General features: G+C 38.1%; 1 protein-coding gene across 5 annotated transcripts; it reads left to right on the top strand.

Moving 5' to 3' along the window:
* The first annotated feature begins 969 nt into the window (after nt 1–969).
* LOC106088492 (syntaxin-4) lies at nt 970–24102 on the top strand. Of its 5 annotated transcripts, none has more exons than XM_059367890.1 (9): nt 970–986; nt 7808–8239; nt 8389–8502; nt 15299–15386; nt 15680–15922; nt 23172–23245; nt 23357–23494; nt 23645–23755; nt 23844–24102. In XM_059367890.1, exons 2-9 carry the CDS (start codon nt 8207–8209, stop codon nt 23913–23915), a joined length of 873 nt encoding a protein of 290 aa, XP_059223873.1. In that variant the 5' UTR covers nt 970–986; nt 7808–8206; the 3' UTR covers nt 23916–24102. The 5 variants fall into 5 exon arrangements, with proteins under 5 accessions (XP_059223873.1, XP_059223869.1, XP_059223871.1 ...); XM_059367886.1 differs by lacking the exon at nt 970–986 and adding an exon at nt 1002–1226; XM_059367888.1 differs by lacking the exon at nt 970–986 and adding an exon at nt 1248–1373.
* Nucleotides 24103–25859: the final 1757 nt, after the last annotated feature.

The raw sequence follows: 25859 nt of genomic DNA, 5'->3' as shown, positions 1-25859 counted from the left end.
AGGACATTTATACCCCAAAATGTACTTAAAACCCAAACCATTAAATCATTTAAGGTTCTAAACGTATCTATTTTGGCTCGTACATTTTGCATATTTTTTGCATATATCAGATATGACGTCAAAATTCGTTTTCTTTCATCAAATAATGCCTAAATACAAATTTTAGACAAAATCGGTCCATAAACAAAAAGTGCATATATATCCGCTCTCTAGTAATGAGGGAATGTCGTACTGAATGCAATCAGCATTTTTTAAAATCTATTATCTACAAACAGTAATCGCGAAAAATATAGCTTTTCGCCGCAAAACGCGGACATAGTACCAGCCTTAAGTTGAAAGCTTCATTATACAAGCATAAGGGATTCTAATTTTGTCATTCCATTTTGGGATATATCGAAATATCGAAATATATACAGCCCAAATAAATATCGACACCATACCTATGAATATGGCATAAAATCCTTACACTAGATTTGATTTCTTCCAACTTTCTGACATAGTCGTTATGGATTGATCGTAGCCCTACGTTGCGTTATCAGACTCATTAATTTTTTTGTGTCTAATATGGCACCGGTGACCGAAGCTCGCTGCCAACTTAGGGTAACCATGAACCAGCCAAACTATGCCATTTTTACTTGTTTTGTTCCTATTTTCTAATTCGAACATTCTTACGCTTACACTGTGTATGTGTGTCTTTTGCGTTCGCAGAGATGTATCTGTTACAAACCCCCCCCCCATATTGAATGATCTACTTTGTTTACACGAGAGTAAGTAACAACAAATAACAACAAACATTTTCAATTCACTTCAATTCCAGTCCAATTTAGAGGAGAACATCTCAGAAATACATTCGAGACTCTGACGACGAAGTGTCGGCATATTTTCCCAAAGCTTTTTCATTGCACAAACACCGAGAATAGTCGCCGTCATCGAGGTGAGCGGACCGAATCGCACCGCCGCTTATCAGTTTCAGCAGAATTTAGCAAGTAAATCGCGATCTGACTAAAAGAAAGGGAAGCTAATCATTACCACAAACACTGATTTCATGCTCTCTGCTCTGCAGGCGAGTGCAGAGTGCCGACAGACTAAACAAATAAGCTTAAGTTTAGTCAGACAGCGAATCTTAACAGAAAAAGAACCTCGAGCTAAATTATAGATTTAAGCAAATACAAAGAAAGCAAAACTGAATGAAATCGAATATGCTCATCGTGCAAACCAACACACCGGTGGGCTAGAGAGTGACTAAAGTTCACAGATACTCGAGTATTCGTGGTGGATTCAAATAGATTGGTGGACGGACGGACAGACGAACAGTCACCATCATCACAGGGGCTACTAAAATCGAGGACCGTCTTAGATGACAGTGTCATAAGGTTCGAAGTCGAAACGGTGCTAAAACAAATGTGATTTTGCAAGCATAGAACTGAGGGACGCGTTTCATTAACTGCATATCTTTACGTTTATTCGCGGTCTGCATTTCGTGATGTCAAAGTGGAAAAGTGAAGGAAAACAAGAGAATGTCAATATGAAAAAATCGATCAAGCACAGTGGTTGCTCGTAGCAAAACTTGCTTTGTGCATGGAAAATATATGTAAATCTTAACATTTTTGGATAACTTAAACCTAAAAATAGTGTGTGTGCGTGTGAGTGAAATAAAAAACGTGTTAATAATACCTTTCTGGCATGGAAAACTTCAAAAAGTCTGATAACACAGTCCAGAAAGCCAAAAAGCGTCACCTTCTTATCTAAATATATATGACATACTATAGCTCATAATAAGCTAAATGCAATAATAAACTTCTGCTAAATTAAAGAGAACATATTTTTTTACGGCGAGATCAACAGAAAAAAAAATTTCAGCAATGGCTACCCCTCCAAGTGGCGGCCACACTTGTGGGGTATTAAGCTTAGGTAATCGGCCGTGTTAATTTCTCGAATAATGTGGTGTCGCTCTCGGGCAAGCCGTTCGGACTCGGCAATGAAACCCGTTTATTGAGCCTTAACTTGTTGCGAACAGCACTCATTGATATGAGAGAAGTATCTCTGCTGATCCTTAATAGGATGTTCATGGGAAAATTCGTTGTATATTTTCTCTTAAGAATTTCATTCAATGACCACCGATGGAGGTCTTTTATACAAAATTAAAGTTTCTATAAAAAAAGGAAATTAAAATTTATTTCTTATGCGAAATTAAAAAAGGGTTTAAGTAAGGTCTCATCGAATTTCAGTTACCCACCACCATGGATACTGATAAAATTTACAGTACACTACTTATATTTGATTTTAATACTCTCCACCATAGGATGGGGGTATACTAATTTTTCCATGCTTTTTGTAACACAACGAAATATTGATCTGAGGCCCAACAAAGTATATACATTTTTGATGGTCTTAAAATTCTAAAACGATTTAGCCTGAGCTAGACCCAGAGGTCTCAATGCCCAGCCCAAAGAAGACTGAAATATGCCTGTTCACGAGGAAGACAAAGGTGGGCCAATTTAACGCTCCACGTTTCCTCAATAAGGTGTTTTCGATATCTGGCAAGATCAAATACTTAGGTGTGACCTGGACAGGAAACTGAATTGGAAGTGTCACATTCAGGAGCGTACTGAGAAGACTCACAAATGTTGGCTACTATGTAGGCTCGAAATGGGGCCTGAATCCGACGATAGTCCACTGGCTTTACAGGAGCGTGATTAGACCAATACTAACTTACGCCTCAGTAGTTTGGTGGACTGCGATGGAGAAAAAGTGCAACGTTGGGATTATACAACAAATTTAGTAAACATGTTGTCTTGGCATAGGCGGAGCGATGAGGACCACCCCACTGGGGCACTTGAGACTATTAAGTGTGAGGCAGCCACTGCGACTATGAGACTTAAGGCGATGGGAGAATGGAATGAAGATGGGAGCAGCTCATACCATCGCGGTATAATCGAGGCGACGATAGGAAACCTGGAAGGAAGGAAAGAGGTTTCCGATCGGATACCTGAGACGACATTTGAGGTCGAGTGCAAGGCACTGCTACCAGCGGCACAGTCTTGAATTGACGGTACCCTAGTATTGTCATCTGGAAGATCATGTTACACGAATGGATCAAAGCTAGAGGACAGAGTGATCAGTAATAGCCTCTTCTTTTCACGACCTGGATCTCCCCACTGGATTTTCGTCGTCCTTCCGTTTCTCTGTTCCATACGTTTATATGCGCTTTTGCCCACGGACTTAACTCGGACTGCGCCGACCCGAAAGGCTTCGGGTTGACCAAATTTGTTGACGGCAGTTTTCTGGCCTTCACTGCCAAATCATCTGCCTTTTCATTCCCCCGTACTCCTTTATGGCACGGCACCCAAACGATGCGGATTTTGCCATCCTCAGAAAACGATGCGGATTTTGCCATCCTCAGAAAAGGCATTAATCTCCTTCTTACATTGCAAGACTGTTCGTGACCTTACCATCCTGGTTGTTTCTGCCCTTATGGCAATTTAACTGTCCGCAAAGATGTTCACACTCGACGTCCTCGCGATAGCACCACTTCACGCATTCCGTGATCGCCCGGATCTCCGCCTGCAGTACCGTATTATGGGCAGGCAGTTCAAAATAGATCTCAGTCCCTGGGTTCTCAATGTAGAGAGTCTGATCCATTCGTGTAACATGATCGTTCAAATGGCAATACTAGGATTCCGTCAATCCAAGACAATGCCGCTGGTAGCAGTGCTTCGCACTCAAACTCAAGTGTTGTCTCAGGTATCCGATCGGAAACCTCTTCAATTCCTTCCAGGTTTCCTATCGTCGCCTCGCCTATACCGCGATGGTATGATCTGCTCCTATCCTCTATCCATTCTCCCACCGCCTTAAGTCTCATATCCGCAATAGCTGCCTCACACTTAATCTGTATGTCTATGGGTCGAATATCTAGAATGGTCTCCATTGCCCTAGTAGGAGTTGTCCTCATCGCTCCGCCTTAAGTTAACTTTAACTTTTTACCAGACCAGCAGAAAAGGTTTTTCCTTGGGCAAAAATTAATGCTGTACCATTTTCAGCAGACTTTTTGCTAATACAACAAACATTGTTGCTGTTTTTACTAACAAATTTCTCTGAGTGTAGGTAAACAATCAAAAAAGATTTTCCAAAATGTTGTTCTTGATAGAAAATTCACCAAAATTTTGTTTTTACAAAATTCATAGATATTTTGTTTCAGAGAAAGTTTTCGCCCCCTTTTTAATTTTTAGAGAAACTTTCTTTTGTACAAAAGTAAATACGTATGTGATCATTGTTTTGCTACGCCACTGTTATATTTGTTATCAAAGTAATTAAAACTTTATTTAAGGAAATACCATTGACAACAGAGGCTACGTCATCGAAGCCATTTGGAGGTGAAAATAACAAATTTATTGTTTATTTTCTCGAAGTATTTATACGGTAGCAATACATTAACAAAAACAAATGGAAATATATTGAAAATTTTTTTCATAGGAATATTCGTTTACCTTGCAGAAGTATTAAGGTAACTAGCATTCTTTTAGTGGATCAATAAACTTTATCATCTAATTATGCAAGTAAAAGCGTGCTTAGTTCGGCCGGGCCGAATATTGGATTCCAATAAAAATGTATCCTTATTATCTGAGTTTGTATTTGAATTATTTTAGTCCCAAGAAATCAAATCGGGATATCGGTACTCAGGGGGCCTCCAACACCATATTGACCGATTCGGATAAAACTTGATACAGATGTTGCAAGTCATTAGATAGAGGTTTGGGCCAAATTTCAGCCAAGTCGGATGAAAGTTGAGACTTCTGAGGGCTCAAGAAGTCAAATCCGGGGATCGGTTTATGTGGCGGCTATATTTGGTTATAAACCGATTCGAATCATACTTGGCATGGGTGTTGAAAGTCACAACACAAGTCTTTATTCCAAATTTCAGCCAAATCGAATGAAAATTGAGGCTTCTAAGGGCACAAGAAGTCAAATCCGGGCATCGGTTTATATGGGGGCTATATCTGTTTATAAACCGATTCGGATCATACTTGGCATGGGTGTTGAAAGTCATAACTCAACTTTGAATTATTTTAGTCCCAAGAAATCAAATCGGGATATCGGTACTTAGGGGGCCTCCAACACCATATTGACCGATTCGGATAAAACTTGTTACAGATGTTGCAAGTCATTAGATAGAGGTTTGGGCCAAATTTCAGCCAAATCGGATGAAAGTTGAGACTTCTGAGGGCTCAAGAAGTCAAATCCGGGGATCGGTTTATGAAACAAGTAAAAGCGTGCTAAGTTCGGCCGGGCCGAATCTTATATACCCTTCACCATGGATCGCATTTGTCGAGTTCTTTGAGCGGTATCTCTTCTCAGGCAAAACAGGATATAAGAAAAGATTTGCTATGCTATTAGAGCGATATCAATATATGGTCCGGTTAGGACCACAATTAAATTATATGTTAGAGACCTATGTAAAATGTCAGCCAATTCAAATAAGAATTGCGCTCTTTGGGGGCTCAAGAAGTAAAATAGAGAGATCGATTTATATGGGAGCTGTATCGGGCTATAGACCGATTCAGACCATAATAAACACGTATGTTGATGGTCATGAGAGAGTCCGTCGTACAAAATTTCAGGCAAATCGGATAATAATTGCGACCTCTAGGGGCTCAAGAAGTCAAGATCCCAGATCGGTTTATATGGAAGCTACATAAAGTTATTCACCGATTTGAACCAAAATTAAAACAGTTGTTAGAAGTCATAACAAACAGCTTCATGCAAAATTTCAGCCAAATCGGATAAGAATTGCGCCCTCTAGTGGCTCAAGAAGTCAATAACCAAGATTGGTATATATGGCAGCTAGATCAAAACATGGACCGTTTTAAATCATACTTAGCACAATTATAGGAAGTGACACCAAAACACTACGTGCAAAATTTTAGCCAAATTGGATCAGAATTGCGCCCTCTAGATGCTCAAGAAGTCAAGACCCAAGATCGGTTTACATGGTAGCTATATCAGGTTATGAACCGATTTGAACCAAGCTCAGCACAGTGGTTGGAAGTGATACCAAAAAAACTACGTGCAAAATTTTTGCCAAATCCTACAAGAATTGCTCCTATTAGATGCTCAAGAAGTCAAGACCCAAGATTGGTTTATATGGCAGCTATATCAAAACATGGACCGATTTGGCCCATTTACCATCCCGACTGACCTCCTCTAATAAGAAGTATTTGTGAATAATTTCAAGCATCTAGCCTTACTCCTTCGAAAGTTAGCGTGCTTTCGACAGAGGGGCGGACGGACGGACAGACTGGCGGACATGGCGAAATCGACTTAAAATGTTATGAGGATCAAGAATGTGTATACTTTATGAGGTCTTAGACGTATGTTTCGAGGTGTTGCAAACGGAATAACGAAATAAGTATACCCCCCATCCTATGGTGGAGGGTAGAACCAGATGACCATATGGTTGCAACATTCTGCCTTGTCACATTGCTCAGAAATTGCGAATTACATATGACTTTGTATCATCCTTTGTATCCAAATGAATATTGAACAGGGGATGGTTTTTTGAAGTACCGTCCACCAGACCACAACACTATAAAGCTCAAGAAACTTACTTTACTTCAATTGGCTATGACAGAATATCATTGAGCTTAAACTTGAATCGGACTGCACTCATTGATATGTGAGAAGTTTGCCCCTGTTCCTTAGTGGAATGTTCATGGGCGCAATTTGCAATATCCATTATAGCTCAAATCGGATGAAATTTATATATGGGAGCTTTATCTAAATCTGAACCGTTTTAGTTTAAACTCAATAGCGTTCGTCCTTGGTCAAAAAAAGTGACTTGTGGCAAATTTTACGACATACAGACAGATGGACATAGCTGAATCGAATAAGGAAGTGATTTTCTGCCGATCGGTATACTTAACAATGAGTCACGCTCTGCCCCTTCTCAGCGTTGCAAACAGAGGCACAAAGTTATAATACCCAACCCAAAGTGGTGTAGTGGAGTAGGTTATAATAGGTTATTATAACCTATAGTTATAACCTATTATAACCTACTCCACTGCACCACTGTGGGGTGGGTATTATAACTTTGTGCATCTGTTTGCAACGCTGAGAAGGGACAGAGCTTGACTTGTCGAAATAAATTTGATTTACTGATATTTTTCTTTGGGTGTACAATTGAATACATTTTACATCTTGAAAACCACCGTTTGTTTTTATCTGCTTTCAAAGGGCAGCAATTTTCTCACAAATCCACATGGGTGTAAGAAATCCAAAATATAGTAGTAAGTGACGTTCGCAACAGAATGCAGTTGCGACTTTGTAGTGAATGGGCGAAAAAACGGACAAACGACCTCAGCGCAGCGAGCGTAAAAAAGAAAACTGCAGACAACCACTGTAACTATAAAAAGTGTAAATTTAAACGCTCTAAATTCAAGAAACTCATAAAGCTCTCTGCCACAAAAAAAAAAAAAAACCAAGAGAAAATGATGATTCAGGTAGTTTAGTGCTTAAAGGGGATGGTGTTCGTAGTAGGGTACCTTCGATGTGGCTAAAGAGCGTAGTTGAACGCAATTCTGTTGACATTGTCGCTGCTCTGTCCTCGAATTTGCACTTAATTGAGATAGATAGCCGCACAGAGGTGCGGACAGACGGACGCCATTCCATTTGGAGTACCCTCCAGCGAAAAAATATCTAAAGCCGCTGTGATTTACTACGAACTACGCGAGTATCTGTAACGTGATTCCAAAGCAGCAGCTGACTGCACTTGGCGAATACCACAGCAAATTCTTATCAAATTTTTTCCTAGCCATTTAACTGATAAAACATCCCAAACTATCTACCAAACGGCAAACCAAGACAAAAAACGGCCGTAATTAAGCAACGTTTGGAAAGCAGCAAGCAGAAAATACACCAACTCAGCCAATCACCTCACCATACAAGCGTCGTCGGTGTTCCAAAATAAATATTAAAAACCAAAAAAAAACAAATTATAATAATACTCTTAATATTCGAATGAAACAAAATATACAGCAACCAACAACAACTGCAGCAAGAACAAAATAAAAACAAACAAAACAAAACGTTTCGTTTTGGACTATAAGTTAAAGGGGGGGGCGTGTTTTTGACGCTGCCAGCGCTGGCGCTAACGTCTTCCCATTCTAAACACACAAACGTCGTACTCCCTCCCGCATGAACTCGGTAAAAAATGGCAAGAGATCGATTGCCAGAGTTAATACAGGTGAGCTGCTTAGAGTCATAGAACTGAGCGTACGGTCGGACCTACGGCCTAGCTAAAGCACCAGATAAAAATTTCCAAAAAAACGAATTCTAATTTTCTATTTTTGTTCTATTTTTTCACCAAATACCAACTGCCATCTGGATCGCTAGCGGGCGAAAAGTTGCAACAACAGCTCATCAAATGGTGTCACTGAACAGCAGCGCAAAAGTCTGGAAGCTTTAACAATGCAGCAAAATACGCCAGTGGATGACATCTTGAATCCGGTAAGTGAATGAGAAGCAAGAGAAGTACAGACAGTGAAGTGGACATTGGGGCAATTTGATGCCATGAGCGAACAGTTGGGCCAAGGGTCCGGCAAATTGATAAACGGATGGACGGACAGAAGTTTCGAATGCCTAAATGATGTATGAATGAAAAATACGCATACGAGTACAGACATACAAAATACCTAAATGGCAATTTGACTAGGGAACTCACAAAAGAGTGCCAAGAATTAATTGGCCTTCTTTTTACATGCCATTATGATGATTCCAGGAATTTCTCACTGCCATTCGCATAAAAAAACAACATATGAAGTTACGAAAGAAAGACGGTCAGACGTTCGCCGACAGTCACAAACTCACAAAAACCTCAACCAGATTTTCCATTACTACACAAAGAAAAGATTCCCACTTAACAGATTTTGAGACCACATCTACGTTATACTCTCGTGCATTCACTCACAATAAAAAATTCCAGTTTTTTCATCTTGCTGTGGTTGTTGTTGTTGTTGTTTTTTGTTTTATAGAACAATTAAAAATATATTTGTTTGTTGATGTGTTCGCTAATAAAAAACAATTAACAACATTAAAGTGTTAGCAAACAACGACAATATGAGGCCACTACACCGCACCGTGAATAAATTATTCCAAAAAGTACAGACAAGCCTCGCTAGATACGTACTAATGAAAACAAACAGACATGGGAGAAAATCAAAAAAAAAATTGTAAAAAATAAGCCATTTGAGAACGGTTTTATCGAGATCATGTGCAAAATTTCAAGGCCCTAGGTGGTCCAGTCGCAATTCTCGTCCGATTGGCTGAAATTTTGCATGAGTTGTTTTGTTTTGGCTTCCAACAACTGTGCTAAGTATAGTTTAAATCGGTTCATAACCTGGTATAGCTGCCATATAAACCGATCTTGGATCTTGACTTCTTAAGCCTCTAGAGGGCGCAATTCTTATCCAACGGCTTCTCCCATGACCTTCAACATACCTGTCCAATATGGTCTGAATCGATTTATAAAGGGTGATTTTTTTGAGGTTAGGATTTTCATGCATTAGTATTTGACAGATCACGTGGGATTTCAGACATGGTGTCAAAGAGAAAGATGCTCAGTATGCTTTGACATTTCATCATGAATAGACTTACTAACGAGCAACGCTTGCAAATCATTGAATTTTATTACCAAAATCAGTGTTCGGTTCGAAATGTGTTCATTCACCGTAACGTTGCGTCCAACAGCATCTTTGAAAAAATACGGTCCAATGATTCCACCAGCGTACAAACCACACCAAACAGTGCATTTTTCGGGATGCATGGGCAGTTCTTGAACGGCTTCTGGTTGCTCTTCACTCCAAATGCGGCAATTTTGCTTATTTACGTAGCCATTCAACCAGAAATGAGCCTCATCGCTGAACAAAATTTGTCAAAATTTGAACACATTTCGAACCGAACACTGATTTTGGTAATAAAATTCAATGATTTGCAAGCGTTGCTCGTTAGTAAGTCTATTTATGATGAAATGTCAAAGCATACTGAGCATGTTTCTCTTTGACACCATGTCTGAAATCCCACGTGATCTGTCAAATACTAATGCATGAAAATCCTAACCTCAAAAAAATCACCCTTTAGCTTGATTCAGTTCCCTTATAAGCCGATCTTCCGATTTCTCTTCTTAAGCCCCTACAAGGCGCAATTCTTATCCGAGTGGACGGAAATATAACACAATGTTCAGCATTCAATTCATTTATAGTCCGAATCGGACTGTAAATCGATAGTTCGGACCGGCCAAACTTAGCACGCTGTTACTTGTTATTAATTAGTCTTTATTGAAAAAAGTTGATTAAATACCTTTACTTTTTCTTCGTGTTTTGTAGATGCGTTTTTAGTGAAGTGTGAAGTTGAAATGTCAACTTAAATGGGTGGAATATGCAATTTTCATCAGGATATATAGCGAATAATTTGCTGCTATCAGATTTTCAATCTGGTTTCCGGCCAAAGCACAGTTGTTGAAAGTAGTTGAAGATGTAAGGAGTGATATTGACAGCGATAAAGTTACTTTTCTTGTTCTTTTAGATCATTCAAAGGCATTTGACTCCGTTGATCCAATATACTTTGCCTTAAACTGAAACATTCATTTAAATTTTCTGAAAGAACAACAGATCTTATGTTTTCCTATCTTTCGAATAAAAGCCAATCGGTATGTGTTGATAGCCGGTGTTCTAGTTATCCTCCAGTCTCAAGAGGTGTTCCACAGGGGGCCCACTCCTTTTATCCTTTTATAGCAATGACCTTCATATTCATTCATATGTATGCCGACGACGTACAGCTGTATATGAGTTCTTAGCCGGAGAAGCTGATCGATGGCGTACTTCGCCTTAATAGTGACTTGGATAGGATAAACATATGGGTAAACGCAAGCGGACTACTTTTAAATCCAACAAAGTCAAAATGCCTTGTGATTGGTAGGAATCGAGAGAGTAGTGTTTATTGATATTAGTCTTAAATTTCTGAACGTCAATGTCGGTGGGAAAGGCATTAGCCGGAAGTCGATTCCAAATACTAATGGCTCGGGCGAAAAATGAATTTTCTCGGTAATGCATGGTTCAGTCGACTGGCCAATCAATTACAAACGGGTGTGAGTTCCTGGCAAGTCTTGTATTCCTGGTGAACATTCTAACGTCAGGGATAAGAAGACGAATATCCCCTGACGAACACACGCCATGAAAATAACGATAGAGCAATACAACGCTACCCATATTCCGACGATGTTCAAGACAACCAATAGAGTTGGATACCCTACTGTCCCCAATCAACACCATCGCTCTCCGTTGAACCCGGTCGAGTAGCTCCAAGGATGATTTTGGAGCTCCTACCCATATATGAGAGTTATCCATCCATCCATCCTCGGCCTAATGTAGCTAGTATAGATATTGGGAAGATCAGAAGAGGTGAAATATTTCTTGCACAGCTTAAGAAAGCCCAAACACTTCAATGCTTCTTTTGACACTTCGAATACGTGTTTTGACCAACGGACATCACGTTGTATATTCATGCCCAGAACATCAAGAGCATGTGACTGCTCAATATCTATACTGTCGATAGATATCGACGATTGAAGTGGGTCAGTGAATCGCTTGTGAGACAAGAAACAGCACTGCGTCTTCTGTGCGTTAAAGTCTACTCCACTCGGAAATGGCCAGCAAATCCTGGGACAGCGTCTCATCCATAATGCGCCTCCTGTCCACAATTTCTTGAGGACTGGACCTATGGTCGAATGAATATGAATGACACCGACTACTGTCATCGGCAAATGAGTAGATTGGATTCGAAGTCTGATCGAATAGTTCGTCAATGAAAGTAAGAAAAAGGGAAGGGGAAAAGACAGAGTCTTGTGGAACACCCGCGGTCAATGTATACTTATCGGATGAGAAGCTCGATCTCTGAGAAAGCTCGATATAAATCGAACGAAGTTATTACCGACTCCAATAGCGACAAGCTTTGATAAAGTGCGCCGAGCCAGACCCATCAAATGCCTTGGAGATATCCAGAGCCACCACCTTACTCTCACCAAACTGGTGTATAGAGCCACTCCATCGTTCCGCCAAAAATGGCATTAGGTCTCCCGTAGAGCGATTTCTGCGGAACCCGTACTGTCTGTCGCTAAGAAGGCCATTGGACTCTTAGTATCTGACAAGATGATGGTTAATCATAACCTTGGAGAGCGCGGAGTATATCGCAATTGACCGGTAATTCGCAGGGTTGTTCGCCCCACCTATTTTAGGGATGGGCTGAATGTTCGCAATCTTTCAACGCGCCGGGAAAACTCTCGTACGGTAAGCAGGGTTGAAAATATTGCGTAGTGGACGAGCAAGCGTCGAAGGACACTTACAAAGGACAAATGTTGATATACCCCTTTAACTCCACGTGTTTGAAAGAATATCTGAGGAATTGAACTAGGTACACTATCTATCACGCGGAGTGGTTGAGTGCAAAACGGCAAGGAAGAATTTTCTGCAAACATTTAGGCCAGTAGATTATCCTTATCAACCGGGTCAGTGAATACCTGATCATCCTTAACAAGAATTGGGATTGCCGATGGGTTTTGTCTTTAGTCTTTTTACGAATGACCAAAAGCTCTGGCTTCCCCTCGGAGAAGCAATAACTTTGGCACGAAGACTCTGCTCGTAAAGAAACTTTTCGTGTCTAGGTACACTGGCACACGAAGTTCTTGCCTGTTTGTGCAGCATTTTTGTTCAGACGCCAAGTCCTAAATGCATTCTCTTTTGATCTGACAGCATCTCTGCATGCCCGGTTAAACCAAATTTTATCTTTTGATTTAACCGATAAATTCTTGGTCGGAATGAACGATCTCAATCCTATTAATATTACTTCCTGCACCATTTACGTCACCGTTTAAAAAATTAAGTTTCCGATTAAAATGCTGCAAAAATTCGTTAATCTCTGCCCAACGTGCTCTTTTGTATACAAAATTGACCGCTTCGTGGCTGGGGAAGAGGCGGCGCGAAGAGCAGAATACGAAAAGGACGCTGAAATGATGCAGTGATCGGAATTACCAAGAGGTGCAAGGACATTAACTTCATACTTCTCAGGGTGCGAAGTTAAGAATAGGTCAAGAGTGCTATGTTGGTGCCCTTCGACACATGAAACGTGTGTCGGTTCATTCACAAGTTGCATCAGGCCATTCTGCGCGGCGATTAGCTCGGCGTATTGACCCTATGGAGTCGTATGTCCCGAATGGAAACGCTAAAGGATGTTATGGAGTTATGTATTGCGTTTTACAATCAATTTAATTAATTATTGGTTTTGTCTTTTTTATAACTTTTTATTTATTTATCCACCTCCAACCGATATATAAAAATTATATAGCCTATGTTTTCTTCCAGACAAACGTACACAATCATGAACATTTAAAAAAATCCTTTCAGCCGAGTATCATAGAGTCATAATGGGTCTAATGGCGTTTTTGAGGGGTGGCGTGACCCCCTATACTTTGATCTGATTTTATATGCCAAATTCGAAATCTACTCGCATTTGAGCCCCATATTGAAATGAACGTCCAATATGTCTGTTTAGGGAGTTTTGGTGTTGGGGCGGCCGGATGGGTACTTGGCTGAAGTTTTAATACCATATTCATATTCTACTCTCCAATACCTTTCATTTGATACCTATATTGTCCCGATCGATCTACTTTTGATTTTGGGTTATGTTTTTGGCATAAGAGGGAGGGTTCGTCTCCCTTCCGATACTGACAAATTATATAGTCTATGTTTCCTTTCAGACCAACCTACACAATTTGCGAAAATTTCGAGAAAATCGGTTCTACTGTTTTTCCGTTTATACGGAACAAACAAACTATGTATCCGTGATAGGCTAATGTGCCTAATTTGGGCTGACCCCCTATACTTCGACATGAGTTTGTATTCCAGATTCGTTATCTACTTCCGCATACTTTTCATTTGATACCCATATTGTCCTTATCGGTTCTTTTTTGATTTTGGGTGGTGTTTTTGGGATGACGGGGGAGGGTCCGCCCCTTCCGTTATCAATAAATTATAAAGCCTATTCCTACTTCCTGATCACATTCGAACTTCTACACCTTTCATTTGAGTCCCATATTGTCATGATTGTCAATTAAACCTATTTTAGGGGTTTTTGGGGCTGGGGCGACCCCCCAGGTACTTGGACCAAACTTTTATTATGTACTCTACTCTTGAATATCTTTCATTTGAATCCCATATTGTCTCAATCGGTCCACTTTTATTTTTGGGTAGTACTTTTCTGTGGGTTATTTTTGTATTAAGTACTCACTTCTTCTCCTTCTCTCAAACAGAAAAATCCTAACTTCAAAACAAAGCTCAGCGATGAACTAAACGTCCAATACATCCTTTAAAGTATTCTAAAAGGATTTTTCAGCTGTTTCAATTAGAGCTCTATTCCGAATTTGTTTCAAAAGGAACGGAACGCTTGCAAAAGTGTTGATGGACTCTTTTAAAGAGACAACCGTCGTACAAAGGTTAGCAATTCGAGCATAACGAGAACATCAGCAAAAATTTAAAATTATGATTATCCCCTCACTCATGATGACGACATTTATAAGTTCTTTTAATAAGTGTTGTCCTTCTGCGACACCCCTTTCTCGCAATAAAGAGGAGTTTAAATGTAAATAGGACAGTACTCATTGATATAAGATAAGAGACCCACCAGTTCATTAATGGAATGCCAGTGGGCAGATTTGGAATTTGCAACCCCAAAAATTCCAATTAATTAGATAGCAACCCTTATATGAATAATATTTTATATTGTATTTTTCATAGAAAATTCACTACACAAAAAATTGATTTTAAAGTCCAGTATAAAGAATATGACGAAAGGGAGCAACAAATAAGTTCACGTTTTTAGGTATGCACTTATGAAGATGAAGCTTTCAGTCTAAATGATATGTTTTTAAAATGATATTTACAATGACTGAAAAGGGTTTTTAATAGATTTCTTAGATAAACCAAGTCAACATCTATCAGTAGGAATACAACTATATTTCTATACTGAAAAACTGATAAAAACTATTGGTTTTTTGATAAATGATATGTATTAATGATTTGAACTATGTTAAAACCTATTTTTATGACTATTGACATAATAAGTAAAAATAGCAACTACAACACTTCCGTATATGACCAGATAGTTGCTAACATTTTTCCATATTAATCATATTCTGGTAATAGAAATGAATGTGTTAATTAAATTCCACCTTACTGTTGTGTTTTTTTATTTTCAGTATTCGGAAATACGCACACATTTGGCCCAATTAGCAGCCAACTTGGATTCTATGGCGCGTATGGTACAGCCCACCGGTATTCGAAATGGTATTTACAACACTTTGCCTCAATAACTTTCAATAATTGCGTTAATAATAAACACAACTCAATGTGTAATGAACTGATAAATAGACAACGGAATTTTATGCAAAAAATAATATGAATTATTTTTGTTATAAAACAAGAAGCTCTTGGTAAATGTATAGAAACCCTGCAAAACCCTGCAATATGAACTTTCCAAAAAGGGTATTAAAATATTCCTATTGTTATTTTCCACATATAATTCCGCTGTCTACTGATTAATTACTTCTTACTCATATGATTGATTTATTCAATTGCAGAAAATGAAATGGATGAAATGCGCAAACAGAACATTCGTTTGGGCAATATACTAATGACAAAATTTCAAGAGTTTCGTGCCAATCTTCCGCCCGAGAATGACTACAGTCTTGAGTCACGTATGAAGAGAACGCTTTTCTATGGCCTGCATCAGAACTACATTGATATCTGGCGAAAAAATGAACAATTTCTACACAACTATGAAACGAAATTGAAACACCATTTACAAATGCAATCGAAAATAAGTGAGTATATATAGATCGGCCTTTAAAAAACTCATGTTGATAAGTACATAAAGTTGTGGCTTGAAGCATGTATTTGAACATAATGTGCTCAAATATTATGAAATACATTTTAAAGCTTGGATACAGTATTCACCAATAGAAGGTTAGGTCACTTGTGGATAGGCCCCATGAACATCATTAAGGATGTCAAATCTGACGATTGAAAATGTAATCATATAGAAAAAAACGTATATAAATAATGAATGTACAGAGAGAACAAATAGACATCCTCAATGCCAAGTACTGCCAAAAATTAAAAAAATTTTATGTCGGCTGATCGCTTGGCTTATAGGTCTGTAATTTGTTATGTTAGACTTGTTACCACTTTTAGAAACCGGAGTAACAAATGATATTTTCCAACTATCCATGTATATCCCAGAGCGCAATGATTTATGAAAAACGGACTAAAATCGGACGAAGCCCAACTTTTGATACATTACACGACATTGGATATGCGTCGTCGAATTCAAAATTTGCTTATATTTGATTCGATTGAATGTGGTTCAAAATCCGTATATATTGTAGAGTAAATCGTTGTGTAAATTTTTGGAGAGATCGATTGATAAAAGGGTTAGCCAAAGTCTCAAAAGTGAAAATTGGGAGATGCATAAATATGGGAGCTATATCTAAAACTGAACAAATTAGTATGAAGTTCATCAGTCATCAGAAGAGTTATAAGAGAAACCCTCGTGCCAAATTTTGTGGATCGGTTAACAAATCACAAATATATTGAGTATTATTCAAAATCCAACGAAAATATATATGGAAGCTATATTTAAATCTTAGCTGATATCTATAATAATCACCAATAATGTCTACACTTATGGAGGCCACCGTAGCGCAGAGGTTAGCATGTCCGCCTATGACGCTGAACGCCTGGGTTCGAATCCTGGCGAGACCATCAGAAAACATTTTCAGCGGTGGCTTTCCCCTCCTAATGCTGGCAACATTTTTGAGGTAACATGCCATGTACAACTTCTCTCCGAAGAGGTGTCGCACTGCGGCACGCCGTTCGGACTCGGCTATAAAAAGGAGGCCCCTTATCATTGAGCTTAAACTTGAATCGGACTGCACTCATTGATATGTGAGAAGCTTGCCCGTGTTCCTTAGTAGAATGTTCATGGGCAAAATTTGCAATTTGCAATGTCTACACTTATAATAAAACCCCGCGTGCAAAATTTCGTGAGAATCGGTTTACAAATGTCCAAATCGGATAAACATATATATAGCAGCAATATCCAAATCTCAACCGATTTTTTCCAATTTCAATAGGCTTCGTCTATGGTCCAAAAAACACGGCTCTACCAAATTTTAAGACGATCGGACGAAAACTGCGACCTGTACTTTGTACACAAATTAACATGGACAGACAGACGGACATAGCAAAATCGAATCAGTAAGTGGTTCTGAGTCGATCGGTATACTTATCAATAGGTCTATCCCTCTTCCTTCTGGGTGTTACAAACAAATGCATTAAGTTATAATACCCTGTACCACAGTAGTAGGGTAGGGTATAAAAAGCTCCAAATATCCAATTGGGGGGTAAAAACGTGCCAAATTTTTTTGAACGTACAGAGTGTGGGGATCCCCTGAACTATAAAAACTAAGATACGAACTACATCCCCATGTTTTTCTAAATAAAAATTAAAATTTCTTATTTTACTTACTTTACTTTAATTGGCTATGACACAACATTTGCTCCACTAACGGAACGTAGAATAGCGTTCCAAGCACCTCGATCTTCTGCGCTCATTCTAAAATCTCTGACTCCAAGTTTCGAGGCGTCTCCCATCACTTGATCTTTCCATCGGGTTTTTAGTCTTCCTGGCTTGCGTGTACCACCGTATTTGCCTTCAAAAGACTTCTTTGCTGGAACTTCTTCATCCATTCTGACAACATGACCTAGCCAACGCAGCCGTTGTATTTTGAAGGGTGTAACTATGCTATCGTCGGCAAACAGCTCATTAACGCAAACTGGACCATATATTTTACGAAGAATATTTCTTTCAAATACTCCAAGTACTCCCTCATCTGCTTTCACAAGTACCCATCCCTTAGAACCATTTTACAACACGAGTATTATTAGTGTCTTGTATAATGTTATCTTCGTCTGTCGAGACGAAGTTGCCTTGTTTCTAAACTGTTTACTTAATCCTAAGTAGCATCTGTTTGTCAGTATTATTCTTCGCTTTATCTCAAAACTGGTGTCATTCGGTTACGGCGGTGCCGAGTGGGATAAAGTTACTGACTATCTCAAAGTTGTGGTTCCCAAATTTTTCCATTTTTCTTTATCTGCTCGGTTGCGCAAGGCTTTGGAACAGATCTATCCACTAAAAGTTATGTCAGATAGTCCACCCTATGTCATAGGCTCAACAATCTCTTGCGATGATGGCCTTCCCTTCAAGTTTCTTCGAAAAAAAAACACACCTATTGTATATTATTTTGGCTTCGTCTTATCGACTAAACAATATTTAGAAGTGTTATTACGCCATTATGCCTTTTAAGGTGACGATTTGATGGCAGCGCTTGAGAAATGAGCTAAGCTCAAATCAAATATGATGATCATACATTCATCCACATGCTCGTGAATATACACCAAACCAGTATAACCGTAAACACTTTGTCATGTGGGTTTTCACTTCTATTTTTGAATGGTAATAATAAAATTTAGTCCCCATTTTTTATACGTAGTTAATATGCATCAATAAATAAACTCGTAAATAAGGAGGTTTTTGACAGATCAAAATCAAAATAATAGGCTCCATATATTAACTCAAGATATATTGTATTTCTTTAGCAGGAATTTAAAGATGATGAAATTTTTTTATGAACGTTGCAATTCAGTTTTATATGAAAATGTAAATTTATAATCTTTATATGAAAATGTTAATTTATAATCAAAAACAGAAATTTTACATTTTCTGTGCTTATTGGCTAACAAGTGCGACCTCTTGAGTTCAATTTCCACATAGAGTTTTGCACACATGAGTAGAACTGACACTTATAAGTCTTGCATCGAATTTGGTTGAAATTTAAATTTATTGTGAGATCAGAGCAATATTGGACACAAATAAAAGTTTCATTTGGGTATAAGAGTCTAAGGGCCTGGGACGTTTCCAAACTCCTATGAACTGCTCATACGGCAATGAAAATTTATTATCAGACACCAATTTTTAAAATCAAGCTTGCAAGGCTGTCCCCCCACTAAGAAATGCTATCATTTTTGGCCATCATCATTTTTCTTAGTCAAATGTTTCTTAGAGCGCAGTAAGAAACAAGTTAAAGCGTGCTAAGTTCAGCCGGGCCGAATCTTATATACCCTCCACAATGGATCGCATTTGTCGAGTTCTTTCGTGGTATCAGTTTTTAGGGAAACAAAGGATAAAGGAAAATATTTGATATGGTATTAGAGCTATATCAAGTTATATAGTCCGATTCAGACCATAATTGAATTGAATATTGGAGAGTAAAAGTCATTGTGTAAAATTTCAGCCAATTCGAATAAAAATTGCGCCCTTTATAGGTCCAAGAAGTAAAAAAAGGAGATTGGTTTATATGGGAGCTGTGTCAGGCTATAGACCGATTCAGACCAAATTTGACACGCATGTTGAAAGTTATGGGTGAAGCAGTTGCATAAAATTTCAGCTAAAGCAGATAATTGAGCCCACTAGAGGGTCAAGAAGTCAATATCCCAAATTGGTTTATATGGTAGCTATATCAGGTTTTAGACCGATTTAAACCATATTTGGTACAGTTGTTTCAAGTCATAACAAAACATCTCATGCAAAATTTCAGATAAATCGGATAAGAATTGCGCTCTCTAGCGGCTCAAAAAGTCAAGACACCAGATCGGTTTATATGACAGCTATATCATTTTATAGACCGGTCCATAGTTTATGGACCGATTTAAACCATATTTGGTACAGTTGTTTCAAGTCATAACAAAACATCTGATGCAAAATTTTAGCCAAATCGGATAAGAATTGCACCCTCTAGAGGCTCAAGAATTAAAAGACCCCAGATCGGTTTTATGACAGCTATATCAAGTTATAAACCGATTTGAACCATATTTAGGACAGTCATAAAGAAACTCCTCATGCAAAATTTTAGCCAAATCGGATAAGAATTGCGCCCTCTAGTGGCTCAACAAGTCAAGATCCAAGATCGGTTTATATGGCAGCTATATCAAAAAATGGACCGATTTGGCTCATTTACAATCCCAACCGACCTACACTAATAAGAAGTATTTGTGCAAAATTTCAAGCGGCTAGCTTTACTCCTTCGAAAGTCAGAGTGCTTTCGACAGACACACAGACGGATATGGCTATATCGACTTAAAATGACATGACGATCAAGAGTATATATATTTTATGGGATCTTAGACGAATATTTCGAAGAAGTTACAAACAGAATGACGAAATTAGTATGCCCCCATCCTATGGTGAAGGGTATAAAAATAAACTGCAAGAACCAACATCTCCTTAAAAATACATCTAGCATCAGCAATACACACAAAGCCAAAAATGTGTGACCAAAAAAAAGAAGCGCACGAATAGTAGGTCGAAAAACACGTAGCTATTGTATATGCTTATATTGAAAGGTTATTGAATAATAAATTTTGGGGTGGAGCTTCATTTTTTCTTACTGCGCTCTAAGAAAAAGTTGACCAAGAAGACCCAACGTTTCTTTCAACACGCATACTTCTACTGTAATCTTTCACCTACCGAAATCACGGTATCCTGCCCAATGCAGTTACACGCCACAATTGCCTAAACTCTTTAAATAGGTTTTGATGTTTTGCTTTTTAATACGAAACAGGAACAAAAAGAAACCGGACGTCAATCCAACAACAAATGAAATTACTACATTTTGATGAAATTTATAAATATGAGTGATTTGAGACCCTTCTATGTCAATGCCGAATATCGACCACAACGAAATATTTTATGATATACCTATGTAGCTGCTATATATTGGGTTGCCCAAAAAGTAATTGCGGATTTTTTAAAAGAAAGTAAATGCATTTTTAATTAAACTTGGAATTAACTTTAATCAAATATACTTTTTTACACTTTTTTTCTAAAGCAAGTTAAAAGTAACAGCTGATAACTGACAGAAGAAAGAATGCAATTACAGAGTCACAAGCTGCGAAAAAATTTGTCAACGCCGACTATATGAAAAATTCGCAATTACTTTTTGGGCAACCAATAGTTCGATCTTCCGACTTAAGGCCTTAAGCTCATAAAAGGCACATTTATTACTTGGAACAGTGAGTTGGACGAGTTCGAACCATACTTGCATATAGCTGCAATATAGACCGATCTCCCTATTAAAGTATTGGATCAATACAAAGCTCAATTACTATCTATTTTTGCAGTAATTTGGAGCAGTGAGTTGTGCTAAATCTTTTGAATTTTGTGCCTACTGCACTCAAAAAAAGTGGCCCAATTGGTTGAGTTCAAATAAACTACTTTCGAATAAAGTTAAACTTCATATAGCGCTTAAGACATTTTAATCAGTTTTTATTAAATGTAGATCTAACTCTCCCCTTAACTTATTTTCAAAAAATTCAGATTTCGGATTTACCGACCATAGCAATATATGGCTCAAATAAAAGGTATTTAGGAATAGAGCCACCGTAGCGCAGAGGCTAGCATGTCCGAATATGACGCCGAACGCCTGGGTTCGAATAATTTGCAACAATGTTGTCATTTGTGATACGAATTGTTTAATAAACCATTTGAAAACATACGGCGAGGTCCATCAAAATTGGTTCAGAATTAGACATAGCTCCCACTATGTACCTATAGGGTAGGTGTAGGGTATGATAAAGTCGGCACCGTCCGACTTTTGCCTTTCCTTACTGGGTTTCAGTTGTGTTAGGGTACCCATCACTGGGTTATAAACTTGCGCAGCCCAGAGCAGAGAAGCGGAGGAAAATTTAAAAGGCGGATTTTGTTTTGAAAATTTGATTTTGTGTCATTTTATTTAGGGTTTTTAACATGGATCTGTGGTCCTGTACAAACTGAAGGCTGAAATCAAACGTTCTTGTATTATAATATTCAGAGTTTTTAATAGAGTTTAAAAAGCACCTTTATAACTGCATTAAAGCTAGATTTGGTATTAATGAGAAGTTAATGGATTTAATCATCTCTGTTACAAAATCTGTCAACATTAGTTTATTTTGAACAAAAATTTAAGTTAAAACTTGTATTTGAAAGTTTATTCAATAATACTCAAATTTGGGAAATTCGTAAACTATTTTGAACGAATATTTATTCAATTTGAAGAATATAGGTTTGACAACATGTTTATATTGGTTAAATAAAAACGTTATTTGTTATGGGAATATTTAACTTGTTGAGTAAAAACTTGTTTAAGTAAAATGACTTCCCAAATCCAAGTTTTTGAACTATTTGCCACTAATTACAGATGTGTAAAACTTGCTAAAAATTTGCAATTTTTCCTTGTGTTAATCAAAATTTAACCGAATTAGATAAACATTTCCATACTTATTTGAAATAAGTATTTTACTTTATTTTATGCGCACCATTTTTCCGAGTGTATGGTCACCATATCTGGATATATCTTCCATACAGACATATCGACCGTCTTGAGCCCATAAAAGACACATTAATTATCCGATTTCGTTGAAAATAGCAACAATGTGTAGTATTAGATCCCACTACACATATTTTCCGAATATGATGCAGATAGAACCATGTTTAGATATAGCTGCTATATAGACCAATCTCACGGTTTAAGTTACAGGGCGCATAAAAGGAGCATTTATTAGCTGATTTCACTGAAATTTTTAACAGTGAGTTACATTAGATCCCTTCAAACTCTTGCCCAATATGGATCGTGCCGAATATGTCCCTGTTGGGACCATATTTTGTTATAACTGTCATATAAACCGATCTCCCGATTTAGGGTTTTGGACCCTTTAAAGGCATATTCATTACCCAAATGCACTGAAATTTGAAACAGTGAATTGCGGACCATAATGTATTATAGCTGACTTAACATCTTGTGTTCATAAATGGAGCATATCCGTGGTGGTGGTTCTCCAAAGTTCAGCCCCGTCGAACTTAAAGCCTCTTTACTTGTTTTAAGTTGAATTTCTGGTAGATGCAAGCATGAAACGAATTACCTTCATAAATAATCTGACAATATCTAATTGCTAACTTAAATTTGTATCTCTTTTCAGTCAATTGTAATGCCACAGAAGAGGAAATCGAAGAATTGATCAGTAATAAAACGACCAGCTTATTTGTAGGAAATGTAAGCTCATCATCGCACTTAGTTCTTAAACATATTCTTTGAAATGCTGTTGTAATGTAATGCTTCAGTCTTTGCTCTTGTCTCATTTTCTTCCATCGCTCGCCATAATAGATCTTGGAGGAAACCGAGAAGGAACGTAAAACATTGAGAGATCTTATAGATCGATTTAGCGAATTGAGAAAATTAGAAAAATCTATTGAAGAAGTTCATGCACTATTTCTGCGCATACAATATTTAGTATTGGAGCAGGTATGTTGTGAAAATTAGGCAAATAATCTAATAAGGTTGCAATGGTAATTTCCACTAACATCCTACTAAGCAACAAAAGGAAATTTCTGCAGCATCTAAAAAAAATTATTATTATAAAATCACAAAAAGCTCTCTTATTTCACCTTGCAGAGCGATGTAATACAACGTGTTGAGTTTCATGCTCAACAGGCAACTTTATATGCGGAAAAGGGAGCTGAAGAACTGGACAAGGCTGATAAATTACATAAAAAGGCGACAAAGGTTAAAAGACTCAAAGTCCCTTCATCATTTGCAAGACTATACCATCGTTAAATTTATTTTTGTTTTTTTTTTTCATTTTTTATTTTAGAAAAAAATTTTTCTTATTCTGATAGCAATTGTCGTCTTACTGGTGCTCATATTGGTGGGCATTTACCTGTGACGTAGGAATAGAGGATCAACGCCAAAGCTTTCACTAGATTTCCAGCAATGGAAAATGTTTAAGTTTTCTTTTAATTATAAATTAGGCCAAATGTGCAATGTGTTAAGATTTTTAATTTATTTAAGAAATAAGAATAAAAAAGTATTAAAATCCAAAGAATACAAAATTAAAGCTATTCGAAGACAAACCGTTTTGTTTTATGGTTTCTCTAAGTCATAAGGGAAGGTAAATTCAACAGCAACTGAAAATAAAGTTCGGCCGGGCCGAATATAGGATACCCACCATCATGGATTCCATTAAAAATGTACCTTTATTAACTGAGTTTGTATGTGAATTATTTTGGTCCCAAATAGTCATATCGAGATATCCGTGCTTAGGGGGGCCTATATCACCATATTTGCACTGATGTTGTATGTCATAAGATAGGGGGTTGAGCCGAACTTCAGCCAAATCAGGTGAAAATTTAGGCTTCTAATGGCTGAAGAAGTAAAATCCGGGGATCGGCTTATAAGGGAGGCTATATCGGAGGCCACCATAGCGCAGAGGTTAGCATGTCCGCCTATGACGCTGAACGCCTGGGTTCGAATCCTGGCGAGACCATCAGAAAAAAAAAATTTTTTTCACCGGTGGTTTACCCCTCCTAATGCTGACGACATTTGTGAGGTTCTATGCAATGTAAAACTTCTCTCCAAAGAGGTGTCGCACTGCGGCTCGCGGTTCGGACTCGGCTATAAAAAGGAGGCCCCTTATGATTGAGCTTAAACTTGAATCGGACTGCACTCATTGATATGTGAGAAGTTTGCCCCTGTTCCTTAATGGAATGTTCATGGGCAAAATTTGCATTTGCATATCTGTTTATTACATTCAGAACATACGTGGCATGGAGGTTGGATGTCATAACTCAAGTCTCTACTCCAAATTTTAGCCAAATCGGATGTAAATTGAGGCTTCTGGGGGCTCAAGAAGTCAAATCCGCATTTATGGGGCTATATCTGTTTATTACATTTGGATCATTCGTGCCATGGAAGTTGGAAGTAATAACTCAAGTCTTTATTCCAAATTTCTGCCAAATCGGATGAAAATTGGGGCTCAAGAAGTCAAATCCCTGGATCGGTTTATATGGGGGCTATATCTGTTTATGGACCGATTCTGATCATACTTGGTATGGATGCTGGAAGTCACAACACAACTCCTCGAAATAAGACCCCATAAAGTATATATATTCTTGATCGTCATGACATTTTAAGTCAATCAAGCCATGTCCGTCCGTCTGTCTGTCGAAAGCACCCTAACTTTCGAAGGAATAAAGCTAGCCGCTTGAAATTTTGAACAAATGCTTCTTATTAGTGTAGGTCGGTTGCGATTGTAAATGGGCTATATCGGTCCATGTTTTGATATAGCTGCCATATTAACCGATCTTGGATCTTGACTTCTTGAGCCACTAGAGGGCACAATTCTTACTGGAATTGGCTGAAATTTTATTTGACTTCTACTAATGAAATTTTGCATGAGGTGTTTTGTTATGCCTTCTAATAACTGTGTCAAATATGGTTTAAATCGATGCATAACCTGATATAGCTGCCATTTAAACCGATCTGCGATTTTGACTTCTTGAGCCAGCATAAGGCTTCTTCCATGCCCATCAAAAAACATTCTTAATAGATAACATGGTCAAACTTCTCACATATCAATGAGCGCAGTCCGATTCAATTTTAAGCTCAATGATAAGGGGCCTCCTTTTTATAGCCGAGTCCGAACGGCGTGCCGCAGTGCGAAACCTCTTTGGAGAGAAGTTTTATATGGCATAGTACCTCACAAATGTTGCCAGCATTAGGAGGGAAAACCACCGCTGACAATTTTTTCTGATGATCTCGCCAGGATTCGAACCCAGGCGTTCAGCATTATAGGCGGACATGCTAACCTCTGCGCTACAGTGGCCTCCTC

The sequence above is a fragment of the Stomoxys calcitrans genome, chromosome 4 (genome assembly GCF_963082655.1).
Source record: "Stomoxys calcitrans chromosome 4, idStoCalc2.1, whole genome shotgun sequence".
NCBI classification, from domain to species: domain Eukaryota; kingdom Metazoa; phylum Arthropoda; class Insecta; order Diptera; family Muscidae; genus Stomoxys; species Stomoxys calcitrans.
Note: the sequence above shows the minus strand (reverse complement) of the source record. Positions and strands in the feature narration are given on the sequence as shown.

What these genes read in the sequence shown, in the direction of transcription:
- LOC106088492 (XM_059367890.1), top strand. Translation starts at nt 8,207, where the DNA reads ATGGCAAGAGATCGATTGCCAGAGTTAATACAG. An exon ending in TGGATGACATCTTGAATCCG is followed by an intron (nt 8,503 to 15,298) that starts GTAAGTGAATGA and finishes TTTTATTTTCAG; the next exon opens with TATTCGGAAATACGCACACA. An exon ending in TACATAAAAAGGCGACAAAG is followed by an intron (nt 23,756 to 23,843) that starts GTTAAAAGACTC and finishes TTTTTATTTTAG; the next exon opens with AAAAAAATTTTTCTTATTCT.